Source organism: Rhinoderma darwinii, chromosome 5 (genome assembly GCF_050947455.1).
Source record: "Rhinoderma darwinii isolate aRhiDar2 chromosome 5, aRhiDar2.hap1, whole genome shotgun sequence".
NCBI lineage: Eukaryota > Metazoa > Chordata > Amphibia > Anura > Rhinodermatidae > Rhinoderma > Rhinoderma darwinii.
The window spans coordinates 323,223,033-323,245,419 of record NC_134691.1 but is presented as its reverse complement, the minus strand read 5'-3'; the positions used below and the strand labels follow the sequence as shown (position 1 = coordinate 323,245,419).

At 42.2% G+C, this 22,387-nt stretch overlaps 1 protein-coding gene across 3 annotated transcripts in view; it reads right to left on the bottom strand.

The window, feature by feature from the left end:
• Positions 1-4,283: 4,283 nt before the first annotated feature.
• The window catches only part of TRDMT1 (tRNA aspartic acid methyltransferase 1), a 59,150-nt gene continuing 41,046 nt past the window's right edge, over positions 4,284-22,387 (bottom strand). For 2 of the 3 annotated variants that reach the window (XM_075827599.1, XM_075827600.1), the window contains 6 exons: positions 19,915-19,984; positions 18,053-18,136; positions 15,815-16,155; positions 14,374-14,431; positions 6,085-6,214; positions 4,284-4,503 (listed from right to left, as the gene is read on the bottom strand). In XM_075827599.1, the coding sequence (XP_075683714.1) occupies positions 4,397-4,503; positions 6,085-6,214; positions 14,374-14,431; positions 15,815-16,155; positions 18,053-18,136; positions 19,915-19,984 (790 nt within the window). In that variant the 3' untranslated portion in view covers positions 4,284-4,396. The remainder of the gene's footprint in view (positions 4,504-6,084; positions 6,215-14,373; positions 14,432-15,814; positions 16,156-18,052; positions 18,137-19,914; positions 19,985-22,387) is intronic. The other variant, XR_012847772.1, reaches the window with a different exon arrangement.

Sequence of the window (22,387 nt, the reverse complement as noted above, 5' to 3'; positions counted from 1 at the left end):
CAGGCCGAATATATGCATCAAATTTAAGCACCATTTTGTGCGAATATTCGGCTGAATTAACCTTCGTGTTCTCGGCCAGATATATGCTGCGGACTGAAAGTCCAGTTTTTGTGGTTGACCGTTTTGGTAAATGTGGCACAAAGTGTAGTTTGTGTATGTCAAAGAAGAACAATAAAAAATATTTACATCAGAACAATTTAACTTTTAGGCGGGATTCACACGACCGGGTCGTTCCCGAGCCCGAGTGTCGGCCGTTAAAATCGGCCATTTTGCCCGGCCGGTTTGCATTAAGTTTTGCATCCATGCCGGGCCGGGTAGATCCGGACAGTGACATCAGCGACAACTCCTGAAGGGGAATCCCCATGTGTTCGGGGATTCCGCTTCAGGAGTTTCCCCTGATGTCGCTGCCCAGATATGGACAGAGACATCAAGCGCTCTGTCCAGGAGTGGAATCCCCGAAAACACGGGGATTCCGCTCCTTCAAGGAGCTAAAGTGCGGCTAGCACATAGCAGAGCGGGGAGATACCTCCCCGCTCTGCTATAGTGGCGTCGCTACAGTAGTAGCAGCCGCAGCAGCTGCTAGCGGCGCCATGGAAGGTGTCGCCGGGCCAGGGTGCTTTTAAAACAAGCAGGGGAAGGGAACCAGCGCAGCGCTCCCTCCACCTGCTGTACACCCCGGCCCTGCCACACAGTGTACAGCGATGCCATTCGTCAGAATGGCATCAGCTCCTCCTCCTCACATGCACTCTGCGCTGTGAGGAGGAGATAGAGCGCAAGCGCCGGAAAACCCGGCCATCATTCGGGACACATCCCGGTGATGGCCGTGTAATACCCGGCCCCATAGACTTCTATGGGAGCTGGGCGGCCGGGTACCCGGGCGAAGATAGAGCATGTCCTATTTTTTGACGGCCGGTTTTCCCGGCCGTCAAAAAATCGGTCGTGTGAATAGCCCCATTAGGGGTCTATTATTCCTAATGCAGCCGGGTGCCGGCCGATTTATGAACGGCGGGCATCTGGCCGGGAAACCCTGCCGTGTGAATGAGGCCTTAGGAATTGTGTGTGAAACTTTGATCATTATGACATCTTATGCTAATATAAATGGCGTCTTTTATAACATTTGACATGATGGCGTCTTTTATAACATTTGACATGATGGCGTCTTTTATAACATTTGACCTGATGGCGTCTTTTATAACATTTGCCGTGATGGCGTCTTTTATAACATTTGCCGTGATGGCGTCTTTTATAACATTTGCCGTGATGGCGTCTTTTATAACATTTGCCGTGATGGCGTCTTTTATAACATGACGTGATGGCGTCTTTTATAACATGACGTGATGGCGTCTTTTATAACATTTGACATGATGGCGTCTTTTATAACATGACGTGATGGCGTCTTTTATAACATTTGACATGATGGCGTCTTTTATAACATGACGTGATGGCGTCTTTTATAACATTTGACGTGATGGCGTCTTTTATAACATTTGCCGTGATGGCGTCTTTTATAACATGACGTGATGGCGTCTTTTATAACATTTGACATGATGGCGTCTTTTATAACATGACGTGATGGCGTCTTTTATAACATTTGACATGATGGCGTCTTTTATAACATGACGTGATGGCGTCTTTTATAACATTTGCCGTGATGGCGTCTTTTATAACATTTGCCGTGATGGCATCTTTTATAACATGACGTGATGGCGTCTTTTATAACATTTGACATGATGGCGTCTTTTATAACATGACGTGATGGCGTCTTTTATAACATTTGACATGATGGCGTCTTTTATAACATGACGTGATGGCGTCTTTTAGAACATTTGACCTGATGGCGTCTTTTATAACATTTGCCGTGATGGCGTCTTTTATAACATTTGCCGTGATGGCGTCTTTTATAACATTTGACATGATGGCGTCTTTTATAACATGACGTGATGGCGTCTTTTATAACATGACGTGATGGAGTCTTTTATAACATTTGACATGATGGCGTCTTTTATAACATTTGACATGATGGCGTCTTTTATAACATTTGACAGGAGTGAGATTAGACACTTGTCTATTTATCTAAAATCTCCAAGGATTTGCACTAATCGTGTACGCTCTTTGATCAAGTTTATAATCATACCCACAGACTGTAATCTCTCCCTTGTAATCTTCTAATTAGATTAGCTTTATGGTTCATACAAGAATGTCTGAGTTACGTCTTGGCCCCACATATTAAATAGAACTATAAAGCTCACGCCGGGATTTGGCATGCAGTTCGTAAAAACGTTGTAATAAGTATTTGGAAGAGGGGCTAACCTGAATCATAGGTAAAATAAACACTATTATAACGGAAACTACCAAGTTCTATAGCGCTCCGCTGTCTTCTGTCACCCCAATATAATTTGTATGGCGTGGCAGCAAGCATATTCGATCACTTCTGCATACAAACTCCTCACTGCAGAGGAACCGGCACCATGATCCTCTATTCTAGTAATCGGTGGGTTCCTAGCGATCAAAGATTTAGCACATATTCTGTGAATAGGTGATGTTTGTTTTAGAGCAGGGAAACAACCGGTCTGCAGTCCGTACAAGGCCCACAAAATCATTTGGTCTGGCCCTGCCGGCACGCGGCAACCTCGCTCAGACCGCCACATCATTCACTACTTGGCTCCGTCCGCCCTACTCCTGCTCTAAAAATGTTGAAATTTAGCTGAGGTCTCATGTAGGGTAAGGACCTAGATGCATTTTCCACAAGCCGCGTCCTACTCAGACCGCCGCCACAAAGCTAACAATCTGGCGACCCACACACTAGATATAGTGTTCGGAACATTTTACTGCTGCGAGCATCTCTTTTCAAAATTTACCATCGCAAAGCAACTGACCGACGCAAACCTGGAAAAGCAATTGCGAGTAGCAACATCATCAATACCATCTAACATCTCCCGCCTCACCAAAGAGAAGCGGTTCCAGCCATCACATCAGGGGTGAGTTAATTCAATGTTTGACCAAATATAGCAGGGTAATTTTTAAGTTGATCATTTTGTATGGCCAGCAAATCATGTTATATATGTCCAAATGGCCCTTGGCAGGAAAAAAAATTCCCCATCCCGGGTTTCAGAGTATAGTACTTTTTTTTTTTAATTACCGAATGTTTTAAGTGTAAGAATATGTTCATACACAAACTCAAAAAGGTCTGAAAAGACAGAGCTGTTTTCAAGGGAAAACAGCTACTGATTTTCAGACGTTTTTGGAGCTGTTTTCTATAGTCAATAAAAAACGGCTCCAAAAATGTCCCAAGAAGTGACCTGCACTTCTTTTTTGCGGGCGTTTTTTTACGCGCCCGTTTTTTCAAAACGGCCGCGTAAAAAAACGGCCCGTCGGTAAAGAACGCCGTTTTTCCCATTGAAATCAATGGGCAGTTGCTTGGTGGCGTTCTGCCTCCGATTTTTCGGCCGTTTACAGACCGAAAATAGGCTGTGTGAACATACCCTAACATCTTTGTGGCCTTTTCTCCATAGACTAGGAAGACAAGTTACAGGAGTAGTTTTTACAAGCGGTACTGACAAGCGTCGGACTGGGGTCCCTTGGTCCCACCAGAGGAAATGGTTCTGAGGGCCCATCCACCATCTCTACAGAATACTTGCACATCCACTTGTTATCATGGGACATATCGTCTATAAAGGTCTAATAGGTTATTTGTGAGTTACCTATAAGTAATAGACGCTAATGGCAAGTATGGGCTCCCAAGTTAGCTCCAAATGGAGTGGTCTTCTGATAGACCTTTTGGTACCCAATATTGTGTGAGAGCCTGGGCCAACCGGAGGTTATGCTGGTGCTTTGGTGGGACAGTTTGACCCTGGGCACTGCTTATATGATCATTTCCTCTTAACGGTTTAAATGAAAAAACATTCAAAAACATTTGTAAAATTTGCCTTTTTGGTGTGAATTTTTAGTGCAATAAAGTTTCTCAACGGTATTGCCCATGTAGCATGACCCATTGGCATTACAGCTCATGTGTCTCCCTACTCTTAAAAATCAGACCTTCCCTGTTGGCATTTTATAAGGTACAAGCATATCCACCAGTTCAGCAATAATAGGGCATCCCCAAGATGTAGTGTGGGTGATATTGGTGTGAAACAGCCGTAAAGTAACCACTGGACCTGCAGCGAAACACGAAAGAGGCCGCGGCAGTGACATGGTGCATATTTAAGGTATACTGGAACTTTGTTATTTTGCTATTTAGGCCAGAAAGCCGGAAAACCGCTGTTAAAAACTCTCAATACAAACTGTGAACAGAAAAATAAAACTTTATTGTATAATTTATTCAAATGTCATGAATTTCTTTTTTTCTGTATAAAATATAGTCCTTGAGGCTGTGAAGTTACATTGTGTTCTTCTCGTATCAGGGGGACCGCAGCATAAGATCTATGAGTTTAGCCACAACGTGTACATTCAAGCTGTTCCCCAGGAGACGATATCGCTGTTTAGTTGTTATCTTATCAGGAAAATCTAAGAAAAAAAGATGACGACAGAAAATCTCAATATAAGTTTTAACATAAAACATCAAATTACTGTGAAGATTAAGGGTAAGAAGAGATTTCAAGTAGTGGATTTGGATGCGAACCAGTGGAAAAATCTGCATATGTGACAAAATACGGATTTTGCGGCAAAATTGCATGAAGGTGTAGAGCATGACACAAGGATTGAAAGAAGCCCGAAGATAGAAGTCCTTCACTTAGATTTCATCAGTATTAGGGTTATAGTCCATGTCAGAGGCACACAGGAGCTGCTGGCAGCCGAGCCGTCAGTTCAGCTCACTGACGGATTTTGCTTACAGTGGTGTTATGCAGGTTCTATGTATAGTGGACAACTATACATAGAAAATGAGACAACTCCGCTTTTGGCTATTTAACCCATCAAATGCTGCAGTAAATAAGTATTGCAGTTTGTAACAAGCGATTTAGCAATCGCATATGGGAATATAATATAAGGGGAAAAAAAATTGTTGATAACATTTTTAAAATTAAAGAAAAATGTTTACATTTCTGAGAGTAAAAAAACCAAACTCCCATTCTTCACAAAAAATGATAAGTGTAAGCAATAAAAAATGTAAACATGATTGGTATTGCCGCGTCCATTAGTCTGAACTTGTAAAATATCACAGTATTTAACCTCCTGGGTGAATGCAGTAGGTAAAAAAGAAAAAAAACAATGCAAGCATTGCTGTTTTTTGGTCACTTCGCTTCCCCCAAAAAGTCATGGGACGTGATCTAAGTGATCAATGATGAAAAGTAATCACAAAGTCGTATGTAGCCCAAAATGGTAAAAGTAAATGTTACAGCTCATCCTGCAAAAAAACAAGCCCTCACACCGCTTCAATCGATGGAAAAATAAGATATCTGCTTTAATTTATGTCAATTTCCTGGAGTCAATTATAATAAATTTGTTGGTCTGTGGTGTCGCCACCCCTTTTATTAAGCCACACCCTATACCCCCAAAAGTAGCGAGTGCGGCATAAAATGAGCAAAAGTTGCAATTTATAACATACATTGCGACTTTTGGGCTTTTTGTGTCTTTTCTAATCCAGAAAACTTGAGAAAAAAGGACAACAAATTCCCCTTATTGACTTGAATGGGTTCAGTCAGGTTTCATTACGGTTTCCATTATTTTCCCTGGACATAATAGTGCTGTGTGCTGAGCTATCTTGGCTGGAATGTTCGTCAGAATCTGCGACGGAGATATGAACGAAGCATAAATTGAACGGTTGCTCGGCTTTTTGCGTAACTCCCATAGAAGTGAATAGAGAGAGCTGCCCCTCTCCGCTCATTCACCGCCTGGATGCGTCCGCTTCACAGGGAGAAATAAGGGGGGGGGGGGGGTCAGGGGACCCACATTTAGCTGACATTTATGGCATATCGTGAATATGCCAGAAATATCTTGCTGTGAGTACCCCTTTAAAGCAGCCGTCTGATTGTGAGCACAAATATTACATAGAAATCAATAAATGAGCCCTATTAAGGGGCAGCCTGGAGGGTCGCTCTAAGGAGGTGGTCACAATGAATACTTTTATAAGTTTACCACCCCACATACCAAACTCTGCTGGGAATCCGTGAAGATTTGCGATTTCTCTCGGTGTGAAATATCTCAGTTTTAGCGTGGACAGTTTAACAAGTTTCTCCTCGTCAGACAAGGTCTCCAGTGATTTATAGACCGGACTAATCTGCATGAAAATTAAGAAAAAAAAACAGAACAATCACCGGCCTGTAAATAAAATCTATAGCCGCAGTATAGGACAGCGATAGTTCACTCTACTGGGAGGACTGTTAGTGTTTGTTGAAGCGGCTCATACGTCGCTCGAACACAGTCCCTCATTGATTTCACAATGACCAGGCAGATTCATAGGTCCCCAATAAATGTATCTGGCCCAACAAGCAGACGCTGTGTTTTTGGACATCACAGAAATTTTTTTGCCCACTTGGCTGAACATTTTACTCATCCAGTTAATGAAAGCGCTATTGTCCAGAAGCAATAAAGCGTCCAGTAACAGGCGGTCATGGCTGCCAACTCTCCTCACATAAGAATGCAATATTTCGGATGCTTACTGAAGTTTTTTTTTGTCATTAGGGTATATGATCTCTTCGAGGGATGTAGAGAGTTGTATATAAATAGACTTGAAATGTACAATTCCTTTAACCCCTTCCCTCTTTAGCCACTTTTGACCTTCCTGACAGAGCCTCATTTTTCAAATCTGACATGTTTCACTTTATGTGGTAATAACGTTGAAATGCTTTCACCTATCCGGGCGATTCCGAGATTGTTTTCTCGTGACACATTGGACTTTAAGATAGTGGTAAAATTTGGTCGATACATTCAGTATTTAATTGTGAAAAACACGAAAATATAGTGAAAAATTGCAAAAATTAGCATTTTTCTCAATTTAAATGTATCTGCTTGTAAGACAGGCAGTTATACCACACAAAATTGTTGCTAATTAACATCACCCATATGTCTACTTTAGATTGGCATCGTTTTTTGAACATCCTTTTATTTTTCTATGACCTCACAAGGCTTAGAACTTTAGCAGCAATTTCTCACATTTTCAAGAAAATTTCAAAAGGCTATTTTTACAGGGGCCAGTTCAGTTGTGAAGTGGTTTTGAGGGCCTTATATATTAGAAACCCCCAAAAAGTCACCCCATTTTAAAAACTTCACCCCTCAAAGTATTCAAAACAGCATTTAGAAAATGTCTTAACCCTTTACACATTTCACAGGAATTAAAGCAAAGTAGAGGTGAAATTTACAAATTTCATATTTTTTGGCAGAAATAAATTTTTAATATAATTTTTTTTATAACACAGAAGGTTTTACCAGAGAAATGCAACTCAATATTTGTTGCCCAGTTTCTGCAGTTTTAGGAAATATCCCACATGTGGCCGTAGCGTGCTACTGGACTGAAGCACCGGCCTCAGAAGCAAAGGAACACCTAGTGGATTTTGGGGCCTTATTTTTGTTAGAATATATTTTAGGCACCATGTCAGGTTTGAAGGGCTCTTGCGGTGCCAAAACAGTGAAAATCCCCCAAAAGTGACCCCATCTGGGAAACTAGACACCTCAAGGAAATTATCTAGGGGTACAGTGAGCATTTTGACCGCACAGGTTTTTTACAGAAATTATTGGAAGTAGGCCGTGAAAATTAAAATCAACATTTCTTCAAAGAAAATGTAGGTTTAGCGATTTTTTTTCTCATTTCCACAAGGACTAAAGGAGAAAAAGCATCGCAAAATTTGTAAAGCAATTTCTCCCGAGTAAAACACTACCCCACATGTGGTAATAAATGGATATTTGGACACACGGCAGGGCTTAGAAGGGAAAGAGCGCCCTTTGGCTTTTGGAGCTCAAATTTAGCAGGAATGGTTTGAGAGGCGATGTCACATTTAGGGTATGTTCACACGGCCAAATTTCAGACGTATACGAGGCGTATTATGCCTCGTTTTACGTCTGAAAATACGGCTCCAATACGTCGGCAAACATCTGCCCATTCATTTGAATGGGTTTGCCGACGTACTGTGCAGACGACCTGTTATTTACGCGTCGTCGTTTGACAGCTGTCAAACGACGACGCGTAAAAATACAGCCTCGTCAAAAGAAGTGCAGGACACTTCTTTGTACGTTTTTGGAGCCGTTTTCTCATAGACTCCAATGAAAACCGCTCCAAAAACGCCGCGAAAACGGCGCGAAAAACGCTGCGAAAAATGCGAGTTGGTAAAAAAACGTCTGAAAAGCAGGGTCTGTTTTCCCTTGAAAACAGCTCTGGATTTTCAGACGTTTTTGTTGACTACGTGTGAACATACCCTTACAAAGCCCCTGAGGGGACAAAACAGTGGAAACCCCCCACAAGTGACCCCATTTCGGAAACTACACCCATTGAGGAAATTATCTAGGGGTATAGTGAGCGTTTTGACCCCACAGGTTTTTTGCATAAATTATTGGAAGTAGGCTGTGAAAATGATAATCTAAATTTTTTCAAAGAAAATGTAGGTTTAGCTAATTTATTCTCATTTCCACAAGGACTGAAGGAGAAAAAGCACCGTAAAATTTGTAAAGCAATTTCTCCCGAGTAAAACAATACCCCACAGGTGGTAATAAACGGTTGTTTGGAGACACGGCAGGGCTGAGAAGAGAAAGAGCGCCATTTGGCTTTTGGAGTCCACATTTAGCAGGAATGGTTTGCGGAGGCCATGTCACATTTACAAAGCCCCTGAGGGGACAAAACAGTGGAAACCCCCCACAAGTGACCCCATTTTGGAGACTACACCCATTGAGGAGATTATCTAGGGGTATAGTGAGCGATTTGACCCCACAGTTTTTTTGCAGAAAATATTGGAAGTAGGCCCTGAAAATAATAATCTACATTTTTTCAAAAAAAATCTAGGTTTAGCTAATTTTTTCTCATTTCCAGAAGGACTGAAGGAGAAAAAGCACCACAAAATTTGTAAAGCAATTTCTCCCGAGTAAAACAATACCCCACATGTGGTAATAAACGGCTGTTTGGACACACGGCAGGGCTTAGAAGGGAAACAGCACTATTTGGCTTTTTGAGATCACATTTAGCAGGAATGGTTTGCGGAGGCCATGTCACATTTGCAAAGCCCCTGAGGGGACAAAACAATGAAAACGCCCAAAAAGGGACTCCATTTAGGAAACTACACCTCTTGAGGAATTCATCTAGGGGTGTAGTAAGCATTTTGACCCCACAGACGTTTCATAGAATTTATTAGAATTAGGCAGTGAAAATAAAAACAGTCCTTTTTCTTCAATAAGACGTAGCTTTAGCGCAAATTTTTTCATTTTCTCAACAAATAAAGGAAAAAAAGAACCCAAAATTTGTAAAGCAATTTCTCCCGAGTACGGCAATACCCCATATGTGGTCATAAACTGCTGTTTGGGCAAACGGCAGGGCTCAGAAGGAAAGGACCGCCATTTGGAGTGCAGATGTTGCTGGATTGGTTTCTGGGCGCCTGTGGGCCCAAAACAGTGGAAACCCCCCAGAAGTGACCCCATTTTGGAAACGACACCCCTCAATGCATTTACCAAGGGGTGTAGTAAGCATTTTAACCCTGCAGGTGTTTTGTAGAAATTAGTGTTCACTCGATGTTGCAGAGTGAAAATGGGATTTTCTTCCATAGATATGCCAATATGTGGTGCCCGGCTTGTGCCACCATAACAAGACAGCCCTCTAATTATTATGCGGTGTTTCCCGGTTTTAGAAACACCCTACATGTGGCCCTAATCTTTTGCCTGGACATATGACAGGGCTCAGGAGTGAAGAGTACCATGCGGAGTGGAGGCCTAATTTGGCCATTTACAAAGTATTGGTTCACAACTGCAGAGGCTCAGATGTGAAATAATAAAAAGAAACCCCTGAGAAGTGACCCCATTATGGAAACTGCACCCCTCAAGGCATTTATTAAGGGGTGTAGTGAGGATTTTCACCCCACAGGTCTTTTCCATAAATGAATGCACTGCGGATGGTGCAAATTAAAAAATTTTATTTTTCCCTAGATATGCCATTCAGTGGCAAATATGTCATGCCAAGCTTATGACACTGGAGACACACACCCCAAAAATTGTTAAAAGGGTTCTCCCGGGTATGACGATGCCATATATGTTGAAGGAAACTGCTGTTTGGGCACGCTGTAGGGTTCAGAGCCGAGGGAGCACCATTTGGCTTTTGGAGAGCGGATTTTGCTTGGTACTAAATTTGTTTGAGTATTGCTGGTGTTTTATAATGTGGGGGTACATGTAAGCGGGGCGGAGTATATAAGGGGCATAGTCAGGTGGTATGAAAAAAAATTAATAATCCATAGATGTGTGTTACGCTGTGAAGCAATCCTTTCTGCACAGGCCGGTGTCGCACTGATAAATGGTGTCATTTCTTATCCCCCTTTTGGTCCACACTCTGCACCTTTGTAGTTTGGGGAATTTTGCTAGGAAGTGTTGTCCTGGTATAATACGGGTACCGTCGCTTCCAGCGGATATGTTTGGGTCCTCCCTTTCCTGGTTCCCTAATTTTAGGTTCTTGATAAATCGCCTCTTGAAACAGAAGAAATGTTCCCCTCGGGCACAACTGCATATTTTTTTATTTCCTGACTTATTGGAGCCATAACTAATTTTATTTTTCATAGACGTAGCGGTATGAGGGCTGGTTTGTTGCGGGACGAGCTGTAGTTATTATTGGTACCATTTTGGGGTACATGCAACTTTTTGATCACCTTTTATCCTATTTTTTGGGATGCCAGGTAAACAAAAAAATGCAATTCTGGCACAGCTTTTTTCGTTTTTTTTATACAGCGTTCACCATGCGTTATAAACTACATGTTAACTTTATTCTGCGGGTCCGTACGATTCTGGCGATACCTAATTTATAGCATTTTTTTATGTTTTACAACTTTTTTCACAATAAAATTACTTTTGTAAAAAGAATGTATTTTTTTTCTGTCGCAAAGTTGTGAGAACCATAACGTTTTAATTTTTTTGTCGACGGAGGTGTATGAGGGCTTGTTTTTTGCGGGACGAGCTATAGTTTTTATAGGTACCATTTTTGGATACGTGCGACTTTTTGATCACTTTTTATTCTAATATTTGTAGGGCAAAGTGACTAAAAAACAGAAACTCTGGTAACGTTTTTTACGTTTTTTTTTACGCTGTTCATCGCGTGCAATAAATAATACAATATTTTGATACCTCAGGTCGTTACGGTCGTGGCGATACCAAATACATATGGTTTATTATTATTTTTCAATAATAAAGGACTTGATAAGAGTAAAAGGGGGATTGTGTTTTATTTGATTACTTGAAACTTTTATTGTTTTCAAACTTTTATTTTTTGCACTTTTTTTTACACTTTTTTATACTTTTTTTACACTTTTCTTCAAGTCCCACTAGGGGACTTGAAGGTCCAACGGTCAGATTTTTTTTTTTCTAATACATTGCACTACCTATGTAGTGCAATGTATTAGATCTGTCAGTCATTCACTGACAGCAAGCCGATTAGGCTTCGCCTCCCGGCGGGGCCTAATAGGCTTCCGTAATGGCAGAGCAGGAGACCATTGTGTCTCCTGTTGCCATAACAGCAGTCGCCAGTCCCGATTGCCTGTCAGGGCTGGCGATCTGCTAGTAACCGCTACGATGCAGCAATCGCTTTCGATTGCTGCATCGAAGGGGTTAATGGCAGGGATCGGAGCTAGCTCCGGTTCCTGCCGTTACAGGTGGATGTCAGCTGTACAGTACAGCTGACTTCCACCGCTGATGACGCCGGATCAGCTCCTGACCCGGCGCCATCTTGCCGGCAGCTACGGAAGCCGATCAGGCTCCGCCGCCGGGCGGATCTTGACCGGCTTCGGTGCTAGGCAGACCGGGAGGCCAGTATTAGGCCTCCGGTTGCCATTGCAGCCACCGGAACCCCGGCAATTTCATTGCTGGGGCTCCGATGAGAAGCAAACACCTTAAGTGCAGCGATCGCGTTTGAGCGCTGCACTTAAGGGGTTAATGGCGAGGATCGAAGCAAATTTCGGTCCCCGCCGTTACAGTCGGATGTCAGCTGTAAGATACAGCTGAGATCCGGTGATGATGGCACCGACTCAGTTTCTGAGCCGGTGCCAAACATTTGACGTACATGTACGGCATTTTGCGGGAAGTCAATGCTTTCCATGACGTACATGTACGTCAAATGTCGGGAAGGGGTTAACCCCTTAATGACCGGGCCTGAAAATACCTTAATGACCAGCTCAATTTTTCTGTTTTTGCCTCTCTGCGTTTCAGCAGCCATAACTTTTTTATTTTTTCATTGACGTGGCTGTATGAGGCCTTTTTTATTCGAGAGAAACAGTATTTTTTTTTCCCCACAGTTTGGGGGTAAATTTTTTTTTTATCCCATTCACGTTTCACGCTAAATAACCCATTAGATTAATTCTTCAGGTTATTACGGTCGTGTAGATACCTAATATGGGTAGGTTTTTTGTTTTTATTTAGTGTAGGGGCAATAAAATGTATTTAATGCAAAATAAAGACTCTTTTTGGGACTTTTTTTATTTATTTATTTGTTTTGTTACTTTTTTTTTTTTAATCCCATCAAGGGATAACTTTATTTGTAACTTTATTTTTTACTTGCAATGTATTAGCATACTTCTGTACGCTAATACATTACACTGTGTCACTATGACACAGGCTGCTGATCGGGCAGCACATGGTGTGCCCGAACAGCAGGCACACGGAACACACAGCCCTGGGGTCCTTTGTAGGTCCCCAGGGCTGACTGCAGAGGGATTCCCCAGTGTTTGATCGCATCACTGGAATCCCGGTGATGCGATCAAAGAGGGGAATTCCCTTTGATCATGCCGCGGTCACGGACCGCGGCAATCAAAGTATTAAACAGCTGGGGTCCGAATGTTTGCCGACCCCAGCTGTGTTCAGGAGGCTGCTCTAAGATCAGGAGTTGTTAGTAACAGCTCCTGCTTAGAGGATGAGTGCTCACACGAGCGCTCATCAGCTTCATCTGCAGCGACGTCAAAAGACAGTGGGCGGTCGGGAAGGTGTTAACAGAAAAAGTCCCAGTGTTTTTTTCTGTAACCATCACTTCCGAAATATTTCGGTCTTAAACATGCCGTATTTCCAAAGTTGAAAGCCACTAATGGCAACCATTACAAGGCCCATATGGGTACTTACCATCAGAACAACCCCTGTCCATATGTCCGATTAGGTCATATGGACATAAGAGAAGGGGGTCCCCTTTCCATGACCCAGAATGGAGAGGCTCCCATCCATGTATTACAAGTAACTATATAGCCGTGAAGTAACTAGGATACTCGGAAAACCTCCTTATATGTTAAGATAAATATATATTTTTTAAATATAACTTAATAATCCTCAGTAAGAAATACTACATCTTTTGCTGTAATCTTTGGATGACATAGGATTCCTTGTCTTGGAGACCTTGTGTGGATTCAGATGACTAAATACATTGCTGCCCCCACATATACTCATAAGTGCCCGCAAGTCAGGTAGGAAGTAGATATTGTTGTATTTAGTCATTTGAATCCGCTCAAGGTCTCCCTGACAACACTGAGCAACCTGACAAATCAGAAGGGGACATGTGGTCATCAGAATCTCCCAGTAGTGCAGCCTCAGGCTTTGGGCCTCTAACTTCAAATGATCATTTCTCAGCACAGAAGGTTTTTAAAAAATGTTTTTCACATTTTTAATGTACTCTAAAGTGTTTTTAGAAGTAATCCGAACCATAAAATGAACTGGAAGTAAGGCCCCATGCACACGGCCAATAGAACTGAATGGGTCCATATTAGGGTCCGCAATAACGGACAATTTTTACGGTCGTGTGCATGGGGGCTTAAGAAAAACAGATATTCTCTTTTGGGTCAATAAACCGTACGTTAATTACAATCCATTACATCTTTACCTACCAGACAAAGCCTTCAGAACAATATATATATATATATATATACACACACATCTCTATAATCCTCAGGTTCCCTATAATATAAAATAATGTAGAACAACATTTCATAGCAAACCTCAGTCCGTGTTACTGGACTGCTCAGGTTGAAGGTACTCTTATGGGTTTATTAGGAATAACGTGTGTAATGTAATATAATTTAATATAGGGTTTGCCATTAGCCTATCCTGTGGAACGGAGTGTACTGTCTCTTTAAATATGAAATGCTGTTTTCTGACCATTTGTGTGGCAGGGTATCTGAAATGCATTATCAACTTTTATAATTAGTATTATACAACAGTAGATAATAAGCTGGCTCTATGAGGATCATACAATTATAGGAATACAATCATAAAGCTGGAAATCCAAACCTCTACATCTGTTGCCGACTGAAGAATCGAACCGGTTCCTTCCACGTAATGTCCATATCTAAAGAAAAACCCCAAAAAAGAAAAACACCCCTTCAGAAGGCCATTTAGCATCCCTTAAAGCCAGGTCAAGGTACTCTAGGCACCACATTAAAAAATATGTGCACCTTGTGGTCATCCACCCTAGTCTAGGAAATATTCCTTCAATTTATTAGAGAACGTAAGTCTCATCAAAAACTGCTGAGTGGTAGTAATATCACATAAAATCTATATACAAATTTGAGTAACTTTGTAAATCCATTACATTATTTATCCTAGATACAGCCTGTATTATACTCCAGAGCTGCATTCACAATTCTGCAGGCTTAAGACCAGAAATCGCCCATGACGTTTATTAACGATGTTTATCGTGTACGTCAGGAAAGCTTCCGATGTACACGATAAACATGATCATAGGGCTCCATTAGCCCAGCGGAGGGCAAAAGAGTGTCCTTTTTGGCCTCTGTCAGGCTGCTAAACTTTGTATACTTTTTTTTTTTTGAAGGATGGAAACTTCAGTGACATCAGGAGCTTACCCACGGCCGGAGTCCTCAGGCAGAGCAATTCCTCGGAGTCCCCAGGCAGAGTGTTTGATGCAGCCTCTATCCGGGGACTCTGGCCCGGAGAAGCTCCTCAAGTCACTGTCAATATTTAGACAGTGACGTCAGGAGATTCCCCAGGGCCGGATTACCTGGGCGACGTATCGCACTATATTTGTTACAGTGGAATACGTTGCAGCCTTCCGTTGGAGGTATATGTCGGGAGTCTTCATGACATATACCTCGGACGGAAGGCCAAAACGAGATGTGGATTACATCTATTTATAATTTCTTAAATGGTACTCGAAGGTTAAATTGTAGGGATCAGTTGGCCCTTTCCCCTATACAAGAATAATTGCTATACAAACATGATTCACAGTTGACCCCACATCATTGGTAGGGTATATATAACTTTTATATTTACAAATTGCCCTAGGGTAAAAAAATTACCTATTGTCCACTACACCAAAAATGATATAAAACGGAATTTGTAATAAACCAAAATAAAACTCAAAACAACACTTCACCACCAATTGAAATGTCCTTGATTATCCCTGCCTCATTGTATAACTATCAGTGTATCATATATTGGAGCTGATGGATTCAGTACAGAGCTCTCTATTGGATATCTGTGGCAGCGATACAGTACAAATTACTTATATATATATATGTACCTACAGTGCACACCTATAGCCGGCTGCTCAATATATGGGGGAGCAGAGGATCATTCTGAATAAATCATGAACGGACAGGGCCACCCCACCGTCCTCAGGGGTATTGGGGCTAATACTTGGTGAAGTGGACAATAGGTAATTGATTTGCCCTAGGGCAATTTGTAAAAACAAGTACTTGGTAAACACACTCACCCTTTGGTAAAACAAGTTGACCTTCTACATGTTGGTTTAACAATATCCAAAATCAAAGAATATCTCAGCAAAGACTTTGGGGGCAGAAGGTACTGACTGATGTCAACATTTTCTTCCAGAAAGTCCTGCAGCTTTTGTACAGAGGAGTCATTGTCCTGATTCTTTTTTTTCTTAAGCTCCTCAGCAGTTTCTAGTTTGTATAGAATATCTCCTTCTGGGCATGGTTTGTCGCTTGGAAGACTCTTCTGTTCTACATCTGTCTGTAAGTTCTCTTCCAAGAATGGGGCACTGCTGGAACAACTGTGCCCTGATGTATCAGTGCCCGGAAACTCTTCACGGATCTTATTAAAACAAAAAATGTAATGCATATTTATTTATATTTGGCGGTTTAGGTTACATTGGTGTTCGCAGTGTGCTGTCGCCATTTTCTTGTGCGCAGTATAAATTTGCAGTCACGGTTGTTCTTTCACCTGTATACATGTTTTGTTTCATTTTGTTGGAATGTGCTGTTCAAACTCTTGTGGTGTTTATGTGATCCATATATGTGGGGTTAGTGACTGCCTCCATTTTTTGATCTTGCACTCCTCCCATTCTGCCCTGGGTGATTTTAATTAGTTTAATGCTGGTTCCTACCATCCCCAAGAATATGTAGGTTTAGTCCCAGTTCTGGGTGTATGTGCAGCGTAGGTTCCCACCTCATAGAGGTCGCCTTGTCGTGGCAGGTGGGCTCACACAATTTGATCAAAATGTGCGCTAAGAACCTCCCTATTATAAGTAGACTTAGCAGTAATGCATATTTATTTATATTCAGTAGCTTAAGTGGCATTAGCGTTCGCAGTGTGCTGTCGCCCTTTTCTTGTGTGCTATATATATATAACATTTTTTTGAGTTTTTAAGCTAGCTAAGGCTCTGTTCACATCTGCGTCGGACTCTGTTCGTGGCCTCAGTCGCAGATCCGGCAGGGTTTACCGAAGAAAATAGCGCAGAGCTTCAGAGCGCTCTTAGCGCTACACTGGCAGAAGAAGAGGACTGTAGATTTACATCATGGCTACACGGGGCATATGACGTGAATCTACATATTGGCAGCATGAAGGGGTTAAAGAAGTTGTCTGATTTAGAAAACACATTTTCCTACAGCCTAATAGGGAATTCTGAGTTAATAGAGGGGGGGGGGGGGGGGTCCTCGTTTCTGGATCCCCATCTCCTGGCCAGAGTGGATATAAAGAGCATTTTTCACTTTGGAGGACCTGTCCTGTATTACACAAATAACCCATTGACTTGAATCGGTACTGTGTAATTCCTAATTTCCCCTGTGGTGGCGCTGCAGGGGATTTATTCACTTATTAACAAGTTTCCCCACAGATTACAGCTGATCGCTGAGGGTCATAACAGAGGGGGACTTTGTTATCAGCTTATTGTCAAGGGACCCTTACAACAAATAGGGATTGTCCAAAGCAAAGAACCAATTTAATGGTCCACTCCACCAAAAAAAAGCAGCCACTGACCCTGAACATAGTTTTGTTATCTTAGCTTTAGCAACCAATAAAAAATTCAAATCAAATACATTTTTAGTAAAAAATAAAATAAAAAATACATTAAAAAATCACCAGCTGATTTTATCTATTTCCGGTTAGCAACCAATATGGCTGCCAGTACAACTTTTATAGGGCTTGACACAAGAATTACCAAACGCCTGATCAGAAAAACTTTTTAGTTCCTGTGAGCTGCTGTTTGCGTAACTCCCATTAAACAGATTGGGCGTTTACCAGGCTGGGACCCCCATCTATCAGGCATTAAAATAACTGTAATCTTCATTCCTTCATTCATTTTCATACCCCCGATATTCAGTTTGCAAGCTGCTCTAGTTTCAGGCTTTTCGTCTGTGGGGGTGTTGGATTTGATCGGTATTAGGGTAAGATTGTGTGTCAGAGGCCACCAGTCCAGCTCAATGACGGATTCAGCTAGTGCATAGTATACCGCTATTTTGTATAGTGCACACAAAGATGCTGCAGTGCTAAAACACAATACATTTTCTTTTAAAATGATACTAGAAAAATGTTTAATATGCCAAAACACATACATTACATTAACAAAAAAACAAAACACAGCATCAATTTTTTTTACAGCCTTTACCTTTGTATTTAGGAATCAAAAATTCAGGGGAAAAGCAGTCCATAACCTTTTAATTTAAGACAAATATGTGAGTTTTTCCCAAAAATAAAAAAGTTGGCTACTCACTTTATTGGTGGTCGGGAATGCAAATTGTTCCGTTTGAAGCTTTGCAATGAGAAAGTATCTCAGCCTTGAATTCGGGATGCCGAGCTTGTAAAATGTTAAAATAGTCAAAGATTTAATGAGAAGCTTACCATAAAAACGTGGCTATTTGTCTTTACAACTAGAGTAAATGCATAAGAAAACAAGTATTTATAGATTTATTTTAGATATAATGCACCTCTTGTCCAAATATTAGGAATCATTTTGGAAGATATAAGTAATACCACATCTGTTTGTATACACTAGTAAGAGCCATTATTCACCGCACAGATCCCCGGTGTTCCTAACTGGTCTCAGTGGGTATACGGCACAGGATCACCGAGGCCAATGATTGGCTGCAGCGATCACGTGATTATACAGTCATGTGATCGCTGCAGCCATGTCAACAAAGAGCGGCAGGGTGGACCGAACCGGCAGCGATGGAACGTCAGGGATTTGTGAGTAATGGCTCTTTTTTTTTAATGCATCCCTCATACCTTGGCTAATTTTTTGAATAAGCAGAAAAGCCCTTTGATTTTTTATTGAAAGGCAAACTCTGGTTTCAGAAAATAAGGATTATTCTTTATATAGTGAAAAGTTATACAATTTTCAAATATACTTTCTGTATTAAAGGCGTTTTCCCATGAAGGACATGTCATAAATGTCAGGTAGATGCGGGTCCCACCTATCTCTAGAACGGGGCCCCCTAAACCCCGTCCTAGCTTTTTGTGCTCGCGCTGCCTCCCGGCCACCTACGGATTACATGGTCGGGAGTTACAAAAACAGCGTAGCAAGCGAGCTACACTGTTTCTGTAACTACCATTCAGTTCTATGGGGCTTACGGAAACAGCGAAGCTCCGCGGGCAACGTGGTTTTCTCCTTCATGGTCGGAAATCAGCCGGGACACAAAGAAGTAGAACGGGTTTAGGGGGCCCCGTTCTAGAGGTAGGTGCAGGTCCTAGCAGTGGGACCCGCATCTATCTGACATTTAGGACATATCCTGTGGATGTCATGAATGTCCCTCGTGGGAAAACCCCTTTAATTTCTCATGGTTTACAAGATCTCTGCTTGCAGTCATTCAATAGGAATTGTTTACTTCCGGAGGATAAATATCTGTCCTGGCCATCTGATGGACACACAGTTGCGCTCAGTGGTGTACACACAGTGGTGCCACATAGCCTATGTGAAAATTGTGTAACGAATAACCTTTATTTGTTGAAACTGGAATAATTATTGTATTTTTACTTATTTGTGTAGGAATAACAACGTTTTCCATATAGAATGCAATCACATTAGTCCTTGTCCCCATTGAGGCTCTATGGCTCCTGTGCTGCAAGACCAGAACCACAATTGCCCCCTCAGCAACTGCATTTAAGAAGCCTCCAGACTCTAAGGCTGGCGATACGTTTTAGATAACTCTCCCACACACATGCACGCTCGGCTCGTCTGAGCGCGCATGTCTTCTCAGGGAGAAAGCTGCTGCCAGACTCCTCTAGCAGTCGCTTATCTAATAACGAAAAAAAGACGCGGCATGTTGACATCTGCTGTTGGGAGAGAGACGGGACGACCCCCACACACATTAGATAGATGTCCGGTCCCGCTGGAATCGGCGGGTTCAGCCGACATACATCTAATGTGTATGGCCACCTTTAGAAATGTATATCATACATGTAAAAAATAGAATATTTTTAGTGAACATTATTTTCGGGGATTCTGGGTGTCAGCCACCTAAACAAGTTGTTTTTGTAAATATGGAGACACCAAATACCATAAAAAAGAAAAATATTAAACCCAAAATAACTGTGCAAGCGCTAAAACAGCCTACATGGTACGAAAACTCTACTTACACAAGGTGGTGACAGGAGGAACTCTTGATAAACGTAGCCACAACTCTCTAATGTTCTGATCAGGGAGTCTCTGGAAGGAGATAAAAAAATAAAATTGTGTGTGTATATATATATATATATAAATAAAAGTATCACACACACACATTGGGGGAAATTTACAAAAGAATCCGGAAGAATTCTGTCTCAAAATGCGCCCAAAAATATGCTGATGCGCCAAATTCATTATGTGTTTTACACACTTTTTATGCCTCACTAGACATTTTTGGAAAGTAGTCGTGGCGAAGGGTCGTAAAAAGAACCAGATTTATTCATAGCGTTGGCCATTCTTTTGGCACAAAATATTGGCTAAAGTACACCAGTAATGTAGTGGTGTAAGAGTTCTTCTATTCATTTGTATTATTGATTTCTGCAAAGTTTGTTGAAAGGTTATGGACCATTTACGTTGGGAATGCCCCTTTAATTGGTGGGGCAGATTTTGTGTTGATTGGTCCTCTGTAAAGGCAACACCTCTGTGCACGTCCGGCATATATCAAAGATATGTAATAAGATAGCACGGTCGGCGGACCAGTTGCTGGGACCCCTCGAAGGGACCTGTGCACTATGCTGTTGGACTCTCCTTTAACTTATTGCCCCCTGCTCTTGATTTGAACCTAAAGAGCCTGATAGAGATGTGAAAATCGCTGAAAACCATGGGTTCTTTGTACTAGTGATCAGTGGTGGTCGTAGCACGTTGAACTCCAGCATTGCCATCTTCTCTAGGACACGTCGGAAGATGAGAAGAACGTGTACGAAGGTTTCGGAAGTTTATCATAATTGCTCGGCTGCATCCTATGTTAGTCCTTTCCATTAGACCTCTAGATTGAATGTCTTGCACTCCCCCAGAATCCCTGTTTCTCTCTGCAGACTCCAGTCCCTTGTGTGGTTCCCGACAATTCATTGTACAACTTACAAAGATCTCTGGCATAGTCATAGCAATGGCCACAATCCAGCACACATCGATGGCGGCTTCTTTTCACAAATTCCTATATCCTCTGCTGCATCCATTCTCTATCATTTATGACCACTGCTGGATGACGCTGTAAACGATTCTCTATTATAGCTTCTAATCTATGGATATTTATGGCCTCAATTATACGATAGTGATGTTCCTAGACCCTCTGCGTGGTGTTTACTTGCGATTATATAGCGCAGATTTTTTTTCCTAATTCAAAACAACGGGAGAGTGGACACAGCTATAGCAAGACATGGTAGGACAGTCCTCCAGTACACATATCCTAATGCAATAATATCTCATTTATACGACCTCTATTAGTAAGCCTACAGACACATATAGATAATGGAGGGGTGTGCACTGCTTGGGACGCCTATTTTAGGCCTCATGTACACGGCCGTAGTGTTTTTCTGGTCTGCAAATTCCCGGACCGTGGTCCGTATTTTGCGGATGAATTATCATCCGTAGTGCATCCATGTGTCATCTGCAAAATGCGGTTCATATAAAAAAGTGCAAGGAAAACTTCCTATCGTTGCTTAGCAACACTTCCACAAATCTGCAAAATTACGGATGTCACATGGAGGTGTATCCGCAGTCTCCACGGGCCCATTGACAAGTCCGTAGCAAATTTGCGGCCCGTAATAAGACATGTCCTGATTTTCTTTGGATCATATTTGCGGTCCTGGAAGGAACCGTGAAAACCACAGTCGTGTGCATGGTGCCATAGCAGTGAATGGGTCCGCAATTCACCTGCAGATTTGCGGGTGAATTGCGGACTCAAAAACACGTTCGTGTGAATGACGGCTAAGGTCCCATGCACACGAACGTGCTTTTGCGGCCGCAATTCCCCCGAAAATCCACGGCAGAATTTCGGCCCAATTCATTCCTATGGGGCCAGCCACACGACCATGGTTTCCACAGTCCGTGCATGGCCCAGGAGCCTGGACCGCAGAAAGAACGGGCATGTCTTATTACAGTCGTGTTCTGCGGTCCAGGCTCATAGGAAATAATGGACGCGGCCATGTGCACGGCCCCCGATTTGCGGGCGGCTCGCGTGTGACACTCCGCTGTCGGCCGACCTGAAAATCACGGCCGTGCACATGGCTACGGTCGTGTGCATGAGGCCTTAGAAAAAGCTGTGAGCTGGAACCAGCATGTCTCTTGGCGGACCAGAGGCATTCATTGGAAACAATTTCAATGGGCACAATAACAAGGTATTATTGTACTCGTAGTGGCAACGTGGCAAATACAAGTGCTTAGGTAGCGGCTCCGTTGAAGGTAATAGCTGACCACTTTGGCGGCAAGCAGTGAGAATTCTTTGAGTCTCAAGTGGACCCAAAATTTATAAATTGGCTTTAAAGTGTAACAAAACTTTTAAAGAACTTGACATGTCAGAAGATTTGATCGGTGGAGATCCGAGCACTAAGACCCCCAGCAAACGCTAAAGCCAAGCGTCAGAAGCGCACAGGTGAGCGATGTGCC